The following is a 21,047-nucleotide window of genomic DNA, read 5'->3' on the forward strand; positions in this document are numbered from 1 at the left end:
ATGCATAATGCATGTCCATAAAAAGGCTCATGAATTTCATAGCAAATATTTATTTATAACAACCACAAACCCTGGACACAACCCAAATGTCCATTATTAGGTATAAACAATTTGTGACATATCCATACAGTGGACTACTACTCAATAATAAAAAATAACACTGTTGATACATGCTGATAGAGGCAATAATATGGATGAATCTCAAAATTATGCTAAATGAAAGAAGATAGACAAAAAGTACATTTTGTATGATTCCATTTGTGGACAATTTATACTTCATACACAATTGTATATGTTCTAGATAAAGCAACCCTATCTATCGTATCAGAAAGCAGATCAGTGGTTGCTTGGACATAAGGATGGAGAAAATGATGGATTCTAAATGGGTGCAAGGAAACTTCTGGCAGTCATGGAAATGTTTTCTTGATTGGGGTGATGTAGAAATGGGTCAAACCGGTCAAATTGTACGACTTAAGTATATACAGTTTGGTAGATTTCAATTTTTTCTCAGTGAAATTGGGGCTGGATTTTTGCAGATTTTTCCTTGGAGGAACACGAACCAATTTCAGACTTTACTGGGACTGGTCTTGAAAATTCTAGATGTGTTGAGCCAAAAGAACAGACTTGGAAACAGACAAAAGAGGAAGCAAGCAACAGCGGGAAGGCTTGTCGCTGTCCGCTGTGCTGAAATGCTGGAGAGAAGCAGGGCGAAGACTGGAAAGACACTGCCTTCTGCGAGGGGGGTCACCTGGCGTGCAGGAGATAGTCGAAGACCAGCACCATCTGTGCACTGTCACCAAACACAGCTGAGTTTCAGGGAATGAGGCCACATGGGTTCTGCTCCACAAAGGACCAACTGTAATTTGTTTTCTGAGCTTTATCTGAAAGTTTCACATTTGCAGGCACCAGACTAAAATTTTCTTTGTCAATTTTGAGACTAGGATGGCTATAATTGAAGGGAACTTGGTGAAAAACAAATGTTAGAGCCTGATGCATACTGCTGCAGGGCCACTTGATCTTCCCCAGGTGGTGCAGCCCAGGCCTGGCTCCCCATCTCTCTTCTGCTTAGCATCAATACCATCAGCTCCCTTCCTCTGCCTCTGTCTACACCTCCTGTTCCAATATGTCTTAGGAGAAATTTTGAAAGTTACAACCATAACAAGACCCTTATCACCACTGCTGATCAACAAGAGGTAGCATTTATAAATACGCTGCTATAGAAAAGATTGCAAAATCAGACACAACACCATCTAGTCCTTCATGAGTTCTAAGTCCATAATCTTAGAAGCCCTTCTTTCTACCAGATAGAAGTTGGGCACAACTTGTTGATCTTCTACCAGGTAACAACTAATTTATAAAGCATTCTTAGTTGAGTGAACCAGTTGAGACATTACTCATGATACTCTTTGCCCATGTGAACTCATTCTACCTCAAAACAAGTAGTGATAGATAGTGGTAGTAGTATTCTCACTAAGTTCAGGAGGGAAAAGAGACTGAAAAATTATGCAAAAGTTGGAGATGGGGCAAAATCATAGCATAGCTCATCAGTGTTATACTAAAAGCATTGTCCAAACAGCCTCCTAATGATCATGCGATTCTCTAAGGAATGCAACTTTAACTATGTAGTATTCAGTGTGAGTATATCCTTAGTATTTCATATTTTAACTAAATGGGGATGTTAGTCAGCTTTCTGTTAGTGTAAGGAACACCTTTGGTAACCAACTTGTAAAGAGAAAGGGTTTATTTTGGCTTATAGTTTTAGAGTTGTCAGTCCCAGATTGATGTGCCCCATTTTTGTGGGTCTGCAGGAGAACATCATGGAGGAAGTCCTGGTGGGTGCACATGGTGGAGGACAGCTACTCTCCTTATGGCCAAGAAGAAAAGGAAAGGAAGAGGAAGGGGCTGCAGCATGCCCTAATGACCTAAACATCTCCCACTAGACTCCACCTCTCAATAGCACCACTCTTGGGAATATACATTTAGCACATGGACCTTTGGGGGACATTTCAGATCTGAACTATAACAGTGAAGATTTGTGCCCTATTTTGAACTGACTTTAGAACCTGCATTTGGTTCCATGTTAACTGTTCTCCCTACTACTCACCATCTGGGTTATTTCAGTATAGTAGTGAATTTGAATATTCTTAAGAGGAAGTGGGTTCAGGAGAGAAAGGGGTTTACTCCCAGCAAAGGAAGCAGCCTATGTTAAAGGAAAGGACGCCAGGCACTCCCAGCTCATTCAGGACCTGCAGTTGATCCACACGACTGAAGGCAGACCATGAGTGTGGTCCAGGTGAAGCCAGAGCAGGAGAAGGTGGGTGAGGAGACTGTGACAGCCAAGAAGAAGTGATGGCAAGTGCATCAGAACAAGGGTCAGGGAGGGCTGGGAAGAGGGAGGGATTTGCTGGAAAAGGAGTGACATGGAACAGAGTTAGGGTTGCCATTCCAAATTTCCTCTGCGTTACTCAATGACTGAAAATCACAGCCAAGGACATGCCAAAGTATTAAACATCAGGCTGCTGTGAAGAAATATGATCTCCCAACACATGTTATTTTTTAAAACTGCTTTTTGAAGTCACAAATGGAATCAATGCCAGCTCCCACCCTGGAGCCTGAAAGAGATGAGGAAGGAAGAGCAAACACCAGTTTGCCAGTGGTGGGTGAAGATCATGTGAGATGGGTCCCAGGAACTTCTAAATCAAATCCTATTTCACACAATCCATTAAAATATCCATCACAAATATAAAAATACTTGAATTTTTAAACAACAACAAGGCAAAATGAATGCAGTGCTAGTTAGATAAAATATCAATTTGTATTTTTTAAATGATATACCCAGAAAAGAGGTGGGAGCTAGTCTGAGAGGGTAATTAACCCACCTGCTGAACTCATCGCTGTTTCCCTTGTCTTCTGGGCTAGCAGTGTTAGGCAAGCAGGATATACATTGTCAGTCAAAGCAAAAATAATAGAACCAATCTAAAAGTGTAGGCAAATTATTTAGGGATATTCTGTAGGCATTTTTCAAAATGAGGTGGAGTGCCTTTCTGTGTCCTGAGGAGGTGGCATAGAGACGGCATCAATAAAAAAGTAATTATTGAATGAGGAAGTGGGTACATTGTTAAGTGAACAAAAATAAATAATACATGGAACATAACTCCATTTATTGTTTAGAAAGGGATATATGCCTTCAGATATATTTATTTTTCATATCTGTGTAAACATAGAAAATACCTATATGAATACATGCCAAACCACTGGAGTAGTACTTCTGATCAAAGGGCTGAGAAGACAGAGGACATTTTACTTTAGAAAAAATAAATCAGGTTCTAGAAACAAAACCTCAGGTATGTGAAAGGAAACAAGCAACATGTATAACTTCATATCAATACAATCACACTTTTATACATCTAGCATATATATATATATATATATATTTAGTTTAAAGTATGTGCACAAACCCAAAAGCTGTCATCTTTAGAAGAATTATGACTGATTGTTGTTCTTTTTGATGCTTTTTTGTATTTTCCAAAATGTCTACAATACAGATATTTCTTTCATCATATATGGACCCACACTTCTTTAGAAAGAAAAGTTTTAGAAGGCCCCTCCTGCGCCCAACCCTGAGTGCTGGAGACGCTGCTGCTGAATGGGGATTCCATTGCTGCATGACCCCGACGCCTTCTCAACATGCACTCCCGATTCCTTTTGGTTCCAGGTCCAAGATGGCAAGTCTCAAGGATCAGCTGATTGTGAATCTTCTTAAGGAAGAAGAGGTCCCCCAGAATAAGATTATAATTGTTGGGGTTGGTGCTGTGGGCATGGCCTGTGCCATCAGTATCTTAATGAAGGACTTGGCAGATGAATTTGCTCTTGTTGATGTCATGGAAGATAAATTGAAGGGAGAGATGATGGATCTCCAGCATGGCAGGCTTTTCCTTAGAACAACAAAAATAATCTCTGTCAAAGACTATAGTGTGACTGCAAACTCCAAGCTCGTTATTATCACAGCTGGGGCATGTCAGCAAGAGGGAGGAAGCCGTCTCAATTTGGTCCAGAGTAATGTGAACATCTTTAAATTCATCATTCCTAATGTTGTAAAATACAGCCCACACTGCAAGTTGCTTGTTGTTTCCAATCCAGTGGATATCTTGACCTATGTGGCTTGGAATATAAGTGGCTTTCCCAAAAACCGTGTTATTGGAAGTGGTTGCAATCAGGATTCAGCCCGGTTCCATTACCTGATGGGGGAAAGGCTGGGAGTTTACCCATTAAGCTGTCATGGGTGGGTCCTTTGGAGGCCATGGAGACTCTATGTACCTGTGTGGAGTGGAGTGAATGTTGTTGGTGTCTCCTTGATGAATCTGTACCCAGATTTAGGCACTGATGCAGATAAAGAACATTGGACAGAGGTTCATAAGCAGGTATTTGATAGTGCTTATGAGGTGATCAAACTAAAAGGCTATACACCCTGGGCCATTGGACTGTCTGTGGCATATTTGGCAGAAAGTATAGTGAAGAACCTTAGACGGGTGCCTCCAATTTCCACCATGATTAAGGGTCTTTATGGAATAAAGGATGATGTTTTTCTAAGCATGCCTTACATCTTGGGACAAAAATGAAATCTCGGATGTTGTGAAGGTGAATTTGATTCCTGAGGAAGAGGCACGTTTGAAAAAGAGTGCAGATACACTTTGGGGGATCCAGAAAGAGCTACGATTTTAAAGGCTTCTAATGTCATGCCACTCCACTGTCTAGGATACAATAGGATTTTAGTTGGAGATTGTGCATGTTGTCCTTTTTATCTGATCTGTGAATAAAGCAGATGGCCTGGGAAAAACATCAATTTCCTAAAGTTAGAAATAGGAATGGCTTATAAAACCCTACAGATATCCTGACGCTGGATGGTACTTAACTTGTGTAGTCCTAAAACAGTGTAAAACAGTAAAATAGTTCCACTATCTCTGAGACACCACTGCCAATATTGCACAGGCTCCAGTTGCCCTTCAAACCAGATGTGTGATATATAACTTCATCAACCATAATCTGGTCCAAATTTTTTTTTTCAGTCACATCCTGGGATCCAATGTTAAATCCAATATTGTATGTCTTGTGTATAACTGTTCTAAAGGATTTTATTTTGTGTATTATCTATATCCGTAGTGTACATTTCCACATAATGCAAAAAGAAAGATCTACAAATGAACAATGCAACCAGCTATCCACGTGTCATACCCATTGAAATATCAAACCTTGAACAGAGACAAAAAAAAGAGAGAGAGAGAGAGAAAAGTTTTTAAAAGGAGCTTCATCCCGCCTTGGTTTTGTTAGAACAAAGGCATATTCCTTATACCTACAACTGAAGGGAAATGTGCCTGGATTCCTTGTATGTGGAAAAAGAAAAAACTCCCCAGGGGTGGGTGGAGGTCTTACCCATCAATTCACAGGCCTTAGTAACTGATGTCCACAGGTGCCCAGACAGCAATGGAACAAATCTCTGTGATGAAGCTCCCTGAGACTTGCTCATTCTGTCCTCACTTAATCCACCAGTGGAGCTCATGTACTGAGGGCTGTCATGCATTTACTGTTTGTGTCAAGCCCTATCCCCAGTCATAGTGATTTCTGATTCATTATGCTGCCTCTAATAGAGAGAGGAATTAGTTAGCCTCAAAACAAAATCAGGCAAGTTTTGTATAAATAGGCAAGCATCACAAAAATTGAGTTCTGCATGTGTGTTTCTGAGGAGTGGCAAGTGTCCCAGGAGAATGTGCTTTAGGAGCAAAGGCACATTCACATATCACTAATGATGGGCCCTCAGGAGGCCTCTCCAGGCAGCTCTGCAGGCAGTGGCGGAGACAAACCAGAAGAGAGAGGAAGACAAATGCAAATTTCACGTGTCAGTTTGTGGGTAAAAGGAGGCAATGTTTTCAGGATGTTCCCAAATAAGTGGGGAGTCACTTGTGATATCATGTGATTAAAAAATTGATAGGCATTTTTATTCAATCAAGGCAAAATCTTCAAACAAGAGGGTCAAATCACAAAGGACAAAGGTTTGCGCCCTCCTCTTTAGAGCATCCCACTCCAGAAGGCAAGAGCATGACCCACAGTGTCCAGGGGCAGGGAGGTGCTGTGACCTAAGAACCCTGCATCCAACAATTTTGTCTTTCCTGAGTAGAGAAAAAAAGATCTTCTCTTAAAGTTTGAACCAACAGACAGGATGTAGCTCTGAAACACTCAAATTCGGATTGATGGAATTTCAGTGGAGGTCGGAGTCTTTCTTGGAGAGTTTTTCTAAAGTCCTTAAGTTTTGAGTCTTGGGAGTAGGATAGCAGGTGTGATAACTATGCAGCTGTGAATGAATAAAACATTTCTCCAGTGAAATTTGTTAATGTGAATTTTAAAATATGTATGCACATTGATCTAGTAATTTCACTGGCAAGAAGAGAATTAATTCCTGAGCAAAGATTTATTTATGAAGACACTATCACAAATAGAAATCAGAAATGTCATAAATATCTCAAGATAAGGAATTGGTTCAACAAATTCCAGTTCATTTCTATGTAGTAGTCATGCTGAATATTTCTTTTCATTTTTAATTTGTTCTAATTGGTTATACCTGACAGTTGAATGCATTTTGACACATTGTACACAAATGGAGCACAGCTTCTCATTCCTCTGGCTGTACATGGTGTAGAGTCACACCAGCCGTATGATCATGCATATGTATATAGTGTAATAATATCCATCTCATTCTACCATCCTTCCCACCCACCTCCTCCCCTCCCCTCACTCCTCTCAGTCCAATCCAAAGTTTCTTCGTTCTTCCCTACCCCTGCCCCATTATGGATCAGCATCTGCTTATCCGAGAAAACATTCAGCCTTTGGTTTTTTGGGTTTGGCTTTTTTTGCTTAGCATGATATTCTCTGGCTCTATTCATTTACCTGCAAATGCCATAATTTTATTCTTCTTTAAGGCTGAGTAATATTCCATTGTGCGTATATACCATGTTTTCTTTACCCATTCATCTGCTGAAGGCATGCTTAATATTTCTGATCAGTACTCCTTTCCAGCACAGGACAAGATTGTATTTCCTGGCCCATTCAGGTTGGGTGCAGTCATGCAGCCTATTCTGGCCAATTAATTGTAAGCAAAGTAACATGAATCCATTCCCATACCAGAGTTTAATTGTCAGGGCTAGACCTTCAAAAACTCTGTTCACCCTACCACATTGACCGGAGTGTTTTAGGTATGATTGTGTCATAAGCCTGGGTCTAGAGATGCTAATGCTAACAGTGACAGAGAGCAGCAGCATTCTGTCATGCAACCTGAGTGAAAACTAAGCAGCATTTGGGATTGCTTATACTGCAGCATAGCGTGGCCTATCCTGACTAATATGAAGGATATATTATGCAACCACTCTCTGATAAATGTGACATAGCATATTTAACATCAGGCAGATATTCACAATATACTATTACATTAAAAACATGCACAATGGGAGGATTGCAAGTTCAAAGCCAACCTCAGCAACTTAGCAAGACCCAACCTATCTCAAAATAAAAAAATAAAAATGTCTAGGACTCAGTGGTTAAGCACCCCTGGGTTCAATCTGTGGCACACAAAAAAAGTAGCAAAACATCTATGCAATTTGAACAAGTTTCCTATGTCCACAAAGAGTAAAAAATACTGATGACTATTCTCCAAATTTTGCTGATAAATGAGTTGTTAAATTATGTAAATCTTTGTTATGGGTGAATATTGAGGGAAAACAGAAACTTCTTCATGAACTAAAGAGCCGTACATTCTAAGTTTAAAATTCTGAACAAATCCTGTCATTTCTTTTCAGTATGTATCTGAATTATCTTATTTATATTTTTAAAATTTTTAAATTTTTTCTAATAAGTTGTACATGACAGTAGAATGCATTTATACATCTTGATGGATCATACATAAATGGAGTGTAATCTCTCATTTTTCTGATTATACATATTATAGAACATCAGTTATGCAGTCATATATGTACATGAGGTAAGTGAAACAGACATTATTATCTTACTTATATTTTACCTTTTTGTTTCCACTATTACCTTCCCTGTTTTGAAAAAGTATATTTGAATACTTCTCAAATGTATACTCTATGTGTTCTGTTTGTTTTAATACAAGAACCTCTTTCTCCTAAAGCTTTCAAAAGGATTTCTGAAAAGGGGGAAAGAATGTTGTGTTCTACTCATACATAAAAAGGAAGTGAGGTAAAATTACCATCTGAGTGGCAGAAACTCCCCCAGAGTCATATTTTAAAATATTTGAAGCCTGTGGTCTTATTTTTACAGTGGGATTGTGCTCTACTTTTTTTATTTTTACTGTACTATTGATAAAATTAGGGGAAAGTTATATTAAAAAATTACTTAGGGTCGACCCAGAATACTGCATTTCAAAATGCATCCCAGATAATTCTGGATTATACCAAATTTGGATACCTCCTCTTTTAAACCTATCCTTTAAAATAAAACTCTCCTTTTCCAAATTTCATTAGGATGATCAAAGACATAGAACTGAAAGCTAACAGAGGATACTTCCCAATCTCAAAACATATTGGGAATATCTTCAAGGTGGAATGAAATGAGATCAAAGTCAGAGGTGGACTGACTGCTACCCGATCCATCACCCCAAAGGAAGCCCTTCTGGGGAGAGAGCCACTGTTCATTGGAACCCACTAACACTCCTTGGCTCCCTGCCCTGGCACGGTAGGAACATGGGCTGCTTCAGTAAAGTCAGTTTTTAACAGTATCATTATCGTTTTAAAAAGTTCCTTCTATTTACAATTTGACTGTTTTTCTTTCTGGAATGAGTTCATTTTTATTAAAGTTGTCTTTCACCAACTATTGAAATGTACACGTGGTTTTCTTCTTTAACATCTCAATAAAGTGCCTTACATTAAAAATTTCCAAACATTAAATGATGCTTGCATAGTAGGTACGAATCCTGTTTTTAATATATTGCTTGATTTAATTTACCTCCCTCCAATTCCAAATGATGATTTTTATAAAGTAACCTAGGTTTATAGCTTTCTTTCCTTCTCCTTTTGTTCTGATTTTGGTAGTAAGACTATCCATACCTTGCAGAATATATCAGAAACATTTCCATAGTTTTACTTGATTAAGTAAACTAAGACTTTTAAGTAACATGGGAATTTTATTTTATTTTATTTTTCAATTTATTTTTATTGTAAACAAATGGGATACATGTTGTTTCTGTTTGTACATGAAGTAAAGGCATACCAATTGTGTAATCATACATTTACATAGGGTAATGTTGTTTGATTCATTCTGTTATTTTTTCCTTCCCCCCACCTCTCCCACCCCTCTTTTCCCTCTATTCAGTCCCTCCTTCCTCCATTCTCCCCCCCCCCCCATTATGTGTCATCATCCGCTTATCAGCGAAATCATTTGTCCTTTGGTTTTTGGGAATTTTAAATTCCTTGAAAATTTGGAGAAACTTGCTAGGAGAATTGACAGCATGGAGTGACATTTGTGCATAGATAATTAAACCAACTTTCCAGTTTTATCTATGTTTATTGGTCTCTCTAAATTTTCTGTTTCTTTTGTCAACCTGATCATTTCATTCCTTATAAACATGTGGTTTTACCCCCATGACTTTCAAATTTATTTTTAATTTTATACAACATTCTCTTCAATTTTATAAAACTCCTCTGTATTTTTAATCATGGCACCTTTATCTTTCCTAACATTCATTAGTGTTTTCTCATACTTTATCTTAATAGAATAACTTCTCTACTTTGTGTTTTCCATCCTCCAAAATAAAAAAAAAAGAAAGAAAAAGAAAGAAAAGGTGAAGAAAAAGAATACTCCTGTGGGTTCTAGTGTTTATTTAATTGATTTCTTCTTTTATATTTATTGCTTACTCACTTTTTGGGACTGCTTTGGTGTTCTTTTATTAGCATCTTTAGTTGAAAGCTTGGTTCATTTATTTTAATAAGATCATATTTTCTAATAAAATGTATTAAAGCTAGAATTTTTAGTCTGACATTGGCTGCATCCCACAGATTTTTATCTATAGTGCCTCTTGTCATTCTAATTAGTCCATAAGTTCAGTTTGATTTTTTTCTCTGTAATTCAAGTGTTTTGAAGGAATTATTTCTATCCCAATTGAATGAATAGTTTGGGGGAGAGGCTAAATTTAGTTTTTTCTTTTTTGCCATCATTTGTGACTTACTAAATTTTCTGGTAGTTTTTCTTATCAGAAAGGGTTAAAATTCACTGTAAGACCTAAAATGAATATTTTGGGGGATTTTGTTTTGTTTTTGTGGATGCTTTATAGTTATTTAGAAAGAACATTTCTTCTTCGATGTTGGATATGGAGTTTTTTCTATAGCTGTTACATCAAGCTTGCTTACTGTGTGATTCAAATCCTCTAAAGTCTTACTTATTATGTACCTAGTGATAGCTGACAGAGATAAGTTAATTTCTGTATCAATTAGCTATTGCTGTAAAACAATCCTCAAACTCAAGAACTTAAAGTCATCATTTGTTACCATTTATGTATCCATGGTCAACAGAGTTATGTTGACCTGAGAGGGGCTTGGCTGAATGTCTCTGCTGCGGGACATGGTGGACAGGATGGCTGAGTGGCTCTACCCCTGACTGCAGGTCTGTGGGTCAATTAGGGTGACTATGACTGATTCTGGCCCCTACTACAGGCCTGTGGGTTAGCTGGAAGAGTTCTACTACACAGGCCAGCAGTAATTAACACTGCCCTCGTCAAATCAACTCATTGATCCAAGAATTAGAACATACACATATGTCAAGAAATCTGCCCTGTCCAGTTTTATAATCTGCCCTGAACCTGGTCTAATACTCTGAAGATCCATGTAATCAATTAAATAGTGTCCTAAAAAGATATGTCCAGGTCCTAATTACCAAAACTTGTGAATGTGTCCTCATTTGGAAATAGTGTCTTTGCAGATGTGATAAAGTTAATCTCAATATGAAGTCATCCTGGATATAAGGTGGGCCCTAAATATGATGACCAAATATCCTTATAAGATACAAAAAAGAGAAGACAGAGAGACACACGGAGGAGAAGGTATAGTATAGTAAAAAGGGAGGTACAGATTGGAATAATGCATCTACAAGTCAAAATACCAAGAACTGCTGGCGGCCAACACAAGCGAGGAGAGAAGGCATGGAACAGATTCTTCTTCAGAGCCTTCAGAAGAAACCAATTTTGCTGATTCCTTGATTTTGGATCTCTTGGATCCAGAATGCTAAAATAATATGTTAATGATGTTTTAAACTATCCAGTTTCTGGTAAATTGTTATGAAAGTATCTTAGTCCATTTGGGGTTCTAATAAATTACCATAGACTGAGTTGCTTGTAAAAAACAATTTTTTCTCTCAGTTCTGGAGACTTGAAATATGAGTTCAGAATGCCTGCATAGTTGGGTTCTGGTAAGGATTCTCTTCTGAACTGCAGACTGCAGACGTATCATTGTGTCTCCATATCGCATAAGGGGCAAGCAACTCTTTGGTAATACTTTATAAGGGCAAAAATCTCATTCATAAGGGATTCATACACAGGCTGCTCCCACACATGACCCCACACATGGTCTTGCTAATACATAGTAATAAATTCCCTGGACATGAAGACTGTTTCTTTTGCACAGAGTTTGCTGGGATCTGATTCTAGGTATTGGCCTGGAGGCAATGAGGAGTATTTTAAAGAAAACTACTTTCTTCGTGAGGCACCATTCAAATGAGGTCAAAATAGAACCCAGGCAATGGTAAACTATTCTCCCCTGGCAGAGAAAAGAGGTTACTTTTGCCAACAGGGGAATTTGAGGGTGCTATCAAAGTATTTTCAATCCAGTTCTCATAGTCTCACTCTTTTACTATTAGCTATTTCATTTGGTCTTCTCTGCAGCTCAGTATCATAATCAAATTCTAGGTCTAATTTTAAGCACAATCTGACTTGTGACTGCAACAGATAAGGATCATCTCAAGAGTTGCCATAGAAGTGTTAGACATCAAAACAAGAGTTACATTTGAGAGGAGGAAGACACTGGTTGGAGGAGGATATATGGAGGGTTTCTTTAGTGCTGGTAATTTCATGTTTATTAATCTGGGATTGGTTAGATGGTTGTATTAATTTTGTAGAAATTCATCAGAGTCTACAGTTATGGTATATGTGCTTTTATGTAGGTTACACTTCAATAAAAAGTTCACTTTTGAAAAAGTTTACAGGAGGATTTCAAGTTCAAAGCCAGCTTCAGAAAAAGCAAGTCACTAAGCAACTCAGTGAGACCCTGTCTCTAAATAAAATACAAAACAGAGCTGGGGATAGGGCTTAGTACCCTTGAGTTCAATCGCCAGTATCCCCCCAAAAAAGTTTAAAAAGAATAAAATCATCCATAGAAAGTTTCTGGCATGAAAAGTATATTGAAAGTGAACTTCACTGAGCCAGTCACTTTTTTTCATAAAGTCTATAATGTTTCCATAAATAGCCAGACCAGTCCAGTCCACATCTATTTTAATTAATATTATTTCCAGAGCAATTAAGTGAATATCCTATCCTCGTCTCCTAAGACATTGCCTTATAATGAGTCTTTAGAAATAAGAGACTCATTAACAAGGATAAAAGTGACAACACTTTATTTGGGAGATTCAAGTTCAGGAGAGTAAAAAAGAGGAAGAAGTGTTGTGAAAAAATGGAAGACATGTGAGTGGATACAAGGTGATGTATTACTGTATTGAACACTACTTCACAAGGAACCACAAAGAGACATGGCAGATTTGCACTCTCTCTTCCTGCCCCAGGGCTACTCTGATGCCATTGCTTGGGATAATGAGGAAACCCACTCAGTACCCATATGTGCATAACCTGGAGGCACCCAGAAGTTAACATCCATGGGCAATGAGAGCTGATGGTAAGTGCTCCCCTTTCATGCCCCAGAAAGGTAGTCTGAGATGCATTTTACAAGGCTCTGTAGACCACCCCACATAAGTAAGCACCAGTCACCAACCATAGTGATGCCTACCTAAAAAATGTCTCTACATTGGTGGTCCCTCTTCCTTTGTGCCTTCTGTCTCCCACTACTGTTCCTTGTGATCACTTCCCAAGTGAATTATTTGCATTCTAACCTTGCCTTTGGCTCTGCTTTAAGGGACACAAATAGAGCAAAATCATTTAACAGGATGTTTATCCACCATGCATGAAAGATCACAGTTGAAATTATATACCTTGAAAGGTAAACAGGAGAAAAAATATGCCTGGGTACTTCCTAGCTCCCATTTTCAGATAGTCAAATCTTATCCCACAATGTCCACCACTTCTATGATGTCGTCTGGCTCCTTGTCAATCATTCTGGAAGTCTAATTCCATTTTTGAAAGGTGACTTGATGGAATAGGTGGAGGTAGGGGAGGAGATGAACTAAAGCAATCCAGTTGGGTGGCCATCTTTACTGTCCCATTCAAGGGAGGAAACCATATTTAGAGAATCAGGAGAATTAAAAGTTGGCGGAATTTAGAGTCCATGTTAGTCATCCTTGAGTCAGTGTGAAAAATACCTGAGAAAATCAACTCAGAGGAGTAAAGATTTATTTTGGCTCACAGTTTTAGATGTTTTATTCCATGCTTGGCATTGCTGTGGTAAGACAGAGCATCATGGTAAAGACAGCAGAGTAAACATGCTTACCTCATGGTGGACAGGAAATGCAGAGAGAGGGGAAGGGGTAGGGACAAGGCATAGTCCCATGGACACACCTCAAGGATTCACTACTTTCAACTAGGTCCCATCTTCTACAGTATCTACCACCTCCCAACAGTCTAGTCAAATTTCAAATCAATCAATTCACTGATGACTTTAGAGCCTTCATGATCCAATGATTTCCTAAAATCCCTACTCCTGGACATTGCTGCTTTGGAGACCACACTTTCAACACATAAGTCTTTGGAGAATATTCCAGATCCAAGCCATTAGAGTCTATAAAACATTCATATGGAGACTATGTCCAGAAAGCCACTGAAGATCCAGTCTAGAGCTGGGGAGATAGGTCAGAGCTAGAGATATGGATTTGGTAATAGTCAGGACACAGGAGGCCAGGAAGCTGTGGTAAGGATGTATTCAAATCTAAGGAAAGGAGCAGAGAAGAGTCCAGATTAGAGCTCTGGTTCTGAATGGGGTGGAAGGTATGGAGGAAGAAAAGCCAATGGGAGAGGATGCTTTGAGTTAGAAGGGGAACCAGGAGGGTGCTCCATTGTAGAAACCAAAGGAGAAAGTAGGGAAAAGACTGAGAAGGTCAAGCAGAATGAAGACTGAGAGTGAATCTGTCCTGTCTAGCAACCAGAAAATCATCTATAAATTCTGAGAAAAATCTTCTTTGGCAAGAGTAGGAGCACACAAGTCAGACCTTAGTGAGTGAGAAATAAATAGAAGATGAAGTAGGACTAGCCCCATAGATGTCCTCAGGGAATCTGCTGAAGGTGAGGGAGAGGGAAAGGGAGCTAATGTTTATTGGGCAAAGGGTTTTCACATTATGTCCTTACTAGCTATAGTCCACAATCCTGGGAGAGAGGGACCATCCTTGAAGGACAGAACAGGAAACGGGTTTAACATAGCTGCTGGTTCAAGGTCACAAGACTGGGTAGGGGTGAGTTTGCACCTAGGAAGTTGCACCCAGGATCGTCCAACTCTGATTTTTATGCTACATCAAACACTGGGGAGGGAGAAAAGATCTGGGAAGGGCATATGAGACTGTTCCCAGTCACAGTCAGAGGGGAAGCCAGAAGAAAGAAGGAGCTACAAACAGGGACAGAAGTAAATGAGGAGGCTGTCTCAGAGGTAGCAGGAGGTAGCAGGGAAACAGAAGTACATAAGCTGATGAAAGAGTGAACAAATAACGAAACAGTGAACGCAGTTTTATCTTGTCTTGGGTTCCTCTTTACCTTCCAGTCTCTAGGTTAGCAGACAGCTCTTATGCTTCCTTGTCCAGAAATTAGGTCAAGTTATTCACTAAAATAGCATTGGCCCAGAGAAGCTCTAGCAGGTGGGTGCAGGAGGCACCTCATTTACAGTCCTAGGCATGGAATATTTCTCTCTGGGGATAAAAGCAGCAGTATATAATAAGCAAGAAATAATAGCACTGCAAGTGGCAAAAGAATTTAAAAGTTTTCTTTTCCTTGCTTACAAATTTGAACTTTTAAAAAAAATAATTATAGATTTGCAGGAAGTAAAATAAATGCATTTAAAAATGAGACTGTATGTTTCCTGGTCAATGGACAAAAAAAATTATATATTTAATGTTCACAAGGATAGAGGGGTGGGGTCTCTTTGGAGGACAATTTGGCTGTGCCTTTATAATTGAACACCCACATATACTCTGACCTGGTATGTTCAAATGGGGAGAACTACTTGTGTGTCTGCACAAAGAGGCTAGCTATCCATTAATGGGGACATACCACACCAATAAGTGGAATTCCATTCAGCCATTAAATAAAGATGAAAAATGTGTGTTTGACTACATTAAAAGTTCAGCAGAAACACTGTTAACTGACAAAAAAGATCAAGTTGAAAAATAGAAGTTGAGCACAGTATGACATTATTTATTTAAGATCAAAACAAACACAAACCAAGTTATTTGTGTCTTTATAGCTGCAATAATGTCGAAGGAGAGAAAGACCAGAGGACAAGAGAACCAAAGTGGAATTTCATTTACTGGTATTGTTTTATTTGGCAATGAGAACATATTCATAAATCATGAGTGTGAGAGTCAGCTTTCCATCACTAAAATGAAATTCCCAAGAGAATCAATGTGGAAAAGGTCTATTATGGTTTGTAGTTTTGGAGATTTTCAGTCCATAATTGGTTGGCCCCATTACCCTAGGACTGTGGTAAGACCGCACATCAAGGTGGAGTGTGGTGAAGCAAAAGTACTCCCATCGCAAACCAGGGAAAGAAAAGAAGAAGGAAGGGGTCAAATCCCTACCCTACCCCCTCAGCCCCATGACCTAAGGACCTCTCACTAGGTCCTGCCTTTCAAAGGTCCTACCACCTCCCAAAGTCACCACCTTAGGGACCAAGTCTTTAAGACATGGGTCTTTGGAAGACTTTCAAGATCCAAACCACAGCAATGAGTATTTAAAAATTTTTCAGAGAATGAATGAGAACTTCTAGAATAACACCTGCATTATCTTCTCCTTACTATCACATAAAACCGTGTTTTAAACAAAACTAGACTCCTACTTTTTTAAATTTTTATTTGTTCTAATTAGTTGTACATGACAGTAGAATGCATTTATACATTTTGATAGATCAAACAGAAATAGAATGTAATCTCTCATTTTTCTGATTATACATATTACAGGATCACATGGGTCATGCAGTCATACATGTACATGAGGTAATAATGTCTGTTTCACTCTACTATCATTCCTTCCCCCATACCCCTTCCCCTTCCTTCACTCCCCTTTACCTAATGTAAAGTCTATCCTTCCCTATTCCCCCTCCCCACTTATTGTGACTCCTACTCTTTTTACCTTAAGTTCAGCCATTGAAAATAAATAAATGCTCCTCATCTGATTGTTCGCCTTTGGTCTTTCATTCCTACTGTAAGAAACACAAATCACCAAAGACTTAACAAATATATATTTTGCATTATTCTCAATTAACAAGCCCACCAGGTACAGTTGTGCAGACTGCACTCACAGACAACAGGGCGAGGAGGGAAGACTGAAATCCAGCTTGCTCTTCCCCAGTGAAGCCATGAGCCTAGAGTCGGGGAACTTGAAGTTCTTGGCAGCCCAAAGGTATTTATTAGGCCCAGGAGCAAAAGGAGAAATAGACATTATGCAAAGTTTACAGCATTAACATTGTCCTCATAGATGATTACAAGTTGCCTTGAACTTCAGCATTAAAAGCATTCCCCTTTTACTAACGCCCTTAAAATGGAAAAGCAAGACTTTTATAAGGTTTCCAGGACTGTCTTCTTTCTGAGTCTTTCCTTTCCAGTAAAAGTGATATCAAAATTTATGAGAACCCTCTGTAACATCTTGGGGGTGAGAAGTTGGGTCACTGGCAGGACCCAGGGTGACAGCTGCCAGTAAAGGGGGGCAGCCCAGACACAGCACTCAGGCTCACTCTGGCTTGGTCCAGGCACACTCTCCTGGGAGCTAAATCTTACTTGAGAACTGGCTCGAGAGCTGAGATCGGCCTGGTTGATATTTTCATTTTTATAGAGTCTGCATTAGTCTTCTAAGGCTGTCCTAAGAAGTCAACACAAATCGGTTACTTAGAAACAACAGAAAGTTGTCCTCTCACAGTGAGGAAGGCAAGAAGTGTGACACCGAGGTATGGGCAGGCCCTCCTGTCTCTGAAGGCGTCGGGGAGTATTTTCCATGCCTTTCTCTTAGCTTCTGGTGCTTTTGGCAGTCTCCTCCTCTGTTGTCACACAGCCTCAGCAAGAATGTCTTTACATCATCTTCCCACCATGTCTTTGTGGCTTCTCCTCTGCTTTTATGTTCAAAGATAAAATCTACTTCCTCGTATAATGATATCACATTCCCAAGTACCTGGGCTTAGGACTCTAACATATCTTTTAAAAAGACAAAATCTAGCCTGTAACAGAGTCAACTATATTAATCGTTTTTTTCTAATAGTGCCTGTATTTCAACTTCTGCATAAGAAAAATTTTCCTCACTCTAAATTTAGAAATAAATATTTTATGATCTAACTGCTTATATTTAAATTTCTGAGTCATCTGATTTTTTTTTGATGCAAAGAATGAGAAGAATGAGGTAAATAGTCTATTTTTTTTCCATTCTCTTAGACAATTGTTCTAAAATTGTTTATTAAATGATCCACTTTCTCTTATTGCTTTGAAAGGCCCCACATCTGGCCCAGGAATCAGAGGAGCTGCAGAATGAGATCCAATGGAGCTGGAGGAACAGTGAGCCCAGCTGCTGCCCATGCCCGTGTGGTTAGAAATATCTGTGACAACCTGAATAAGTCACCACGGTGCCTCTGGTCCTGCATCAACCTCCCCAGCCTGCCCCAGGAAGAACATGTTCATTCCTTCTCTTAGCCTTCCAAATTTTGTACAGAACGCCTCTTGAGACCCACACCAATTGTAACCATGCAGAGAAGGGAATTCTCAGCTAGGCTGACAAAACAGGATTTAGGTAGAGCAATGATGTGGTCTGATTTTTTTTTAAATTTATTTTTATTGTAAACAAATGGGATACATGTTGTTTCTGTTTGTACATGGAGTAACAGCATACCATTTGCTATTCATATATTTACCTAGAGTAATGATGTTTGATTCATTCCTTTATTTTTTCCTCCCCCCACCCCTCCCACCTCTCTTTTCCCTCAATGCAGTCCCTCCTTCCTCCATTCTTGTCCCTCTCCCACCCCCCATTAAGTGTCATCATCCGCTTATCAGTGAGATCATTCCTCTTTTGGATTTTTGAGATTGGCTTATCACTTAGCATGATATTCTCCAATTTCATCCATTTGCCTGCAAATGCCATAATTTTATCATTCTTTATGGCAGAGTAATATTCCATTGTATATATATATACCACAGTTTCTTTATCCATTCACCAATTGAAGGACATCTAGGTTGGTTCCATAGTCTGGCTATTGTGATTTGAGCCGCTATGAACATTGATGTGGCTGTATCTCTCTAGTATGCTGATTTTAAGTCCTTTGGGTATAGGCCGAGGAGTGGGATAGCTGGGTCAAATGGTGGTTCCATTCCAAGCTTTCTAAAGAATCTCCACACTGCTTTCCAGAGTGGCTGCACTAATTTGCAGTCCAACCAGCAATGTATGAGTGTACCTTTTTCCCCACATCCTCTCCAACACCTATTGTTGCTTGTATTCTTGATAATCACCATTCTAATTGAGGTGAGATGGAATCTTAGGGTAGTTTTGATTTGCATTTCTCTTATTGCTAAAGATGTTGAACAATTTTTCATATATCTGTTGATTGCTTGCACATCTTCTTCTGTGAAGTGTCTGTTCATTCCCTTAGCCCATTTGTTGACTGGGTTATTTGTATTCTTGTAGAGTTTTTTGAGTTCTTTATAGATTCTGGAAATTACTGCTCTATCTGAAGTATGAGTGGCAAAGACATTCTCCCACTCTATAGGCTCTCTCTTCGTATTGCTGATAGTTTCCTTTGCTGAGAGAAAGCTTTTTAGTTTGAATCTATCCCAGTTATTGATTCTTGCTTCTATTTCTTGTGCTATGGGGGTCCTGTAAAGGAAGTCTGATCCTAAGCCAACAAGGTGAAGATCTGGACCTACTTTTTCTTCTACAAGATGCAGGGTCTCTGGTCTGATTCTGAAGTCCTTGATCCATTTTGAGTTGATTTTTGTGCAGGGTGAGAGATAGGGGGTTTAGTTTCATTCTGTTGCATATGGATTTCTGGTTTTCCCAGCACCATTTGTTGAAGAGGCTATCTTTTCTCCATTGCATATTTTTGGCACCTTTGTCTAATATTAGAAAATTGTATTTATTTGGGTTTGTGTCCATGTCCTCTATTCTGTACCATTGATCTACCTGTCTATTTTGGTGCCAATACCATGCCGTTTTTGTTACTATTGCTTTGTAGTAGAGTTGAAGTTCTGGTATTGCGATACCCCCTGTTTCATTCTTTCTGCTAAGGATTGCTTTAGCTATTCTGGGTTTCTTATTCTTCCAGATGAATTTCATGATTGCTTGCTCTATTTCTGTGAGGTACGTCATTGGGATTTTAATTGGAATTGCATTGAATCTGTATAGCACTTTTGGTAGTATGGCCATTTTGACAATATTAATTCTGCCTATCCAAGAACATGGGAGATCTTTCCATCTTCTAAGGTCTTCTTTAATTTCTTTCTACAGTGTTTTGTAGTTTTCATTGTAGAGATCTTTTACCTCTTTGGTTAGATTGATACCCAAGTATTTTATTTTATTTTTTGAGGGTATTGCAAATGGAGTTGTTTTCCTCGTTTCCCTTTCAGCTGTTCCCTTTCACTTGCGTATAAAAATGCTGTAGATTTATGCGTGTTGATTTTATAGCCTGCTATTTTGCTGAATTCATTGATGAGGTCTAGAAGTTTTCTGGAGGATGTTTTTGGATCCTCTAAATATAGAATCATGTCATCCACAAATAGTGACAGCTTAAGTTCCTCTTTTCCTATTTGTATCCCTTTAATTTCTTTAGTCTGCCTAATTGCTCTGGCTAGAGTTTTGAGGACAGTGTTGAATAGAAGTGGTGAAAGAGGACATCCCTGTCTTGTTCTTGTTTTTAAAGGAATCGGTTTCAGTTTTTCTCCATTAAGAATGATGTTGGCCATGGGCTTAGCATAAATAGCCTTTACAATGTTCAGGTATGTTCCTACTATTCCTATTTTTTCTAGTGTTTTGAGCATGAAGGAGTGTTGTATTCTGTCAAATGCTTTTTCTGTGTCAATTGAAATAACCATATGATTCTTATCCTTAAGTCTATTGATATGATGGATTACGTTTATTGATTTACGAATGTTGAACCATCCTTGCATTCCAGGAATGAACCCCACTTGATTTTGGTGCACAATTTTCTTAATATGTTTTTGGATACGGTTTGCCAATATTTTGTTAAGGATCTTTGCATCTATATTCAACAAGGATATTGGTCTAAAATTTTCTTTCCTTGATGTGTGTTTTCCTGGTTTGGGTATGAGGGTGATATTAGCTTCATAGAATGAGTTCGGTAGGGTACCCTCCTTTTCTATTTCCTGGAATACTTTGGTAAGTATTGGAATGAGTTCTTCTTTGAAGGTCTTGTAGAACTCGGCTGAGAATCCGTCTGGTCCTGGGCTTTTCTTGGATGCTAGATTTTTAATGGCTTCTTCTATTTCATTGCTTGATATTGATCTGTTTAAATCATGTATGTCCTCCTGGTTCAGTTTGGGAGGAGCATATGTCTCTAGAAATTTGTCAATGTCTTCAGTACTTTCTATTTTGTTGGAATACAGATTTTCAAAGTAGCTTCTCATTATGTTCTGTA

The 21,047-nt window shown here is 38.8% G+C and overlaps 1 protein-coding gene across 1 annotated transcript; it reads left to right on the forward strand.

Annotated features, from left to right (window-relative positions):
- The first annotated feature begins 3,623 nt into the window (after positions 1-3,623).
- Positions 3,624-5,255, forward strand: LOC306645989 (L-lactate dehydrogenase A chain-like). Its single transcript, XM_079114256.1, is given in 2 exon segments — positions 3,624-4,613; positions 4,615-5,255. Coding segments are annotated over 2 exon segments (1,056 nt in total). The 5' UTR covers positions 3,624-3,665; the 3' UTR covers positions 4,723-5,255.
- The last annotated feature ends 15,792 nt before the right edge of the window (positions 5,256-21,047 follow it).

The sequence above is a fragment of the Sciurus vulgaris genome (assembly GCF_902686455.1).
Source record: "Sciurus vulgaris genome assembly, chromosome: 16".
Lineage (NCBI taxonomy): Eukaryota > Metazoa > Chordata > Mammalia > Rodentia > Sciuridae > Sciurus > Sciurus vulgaris.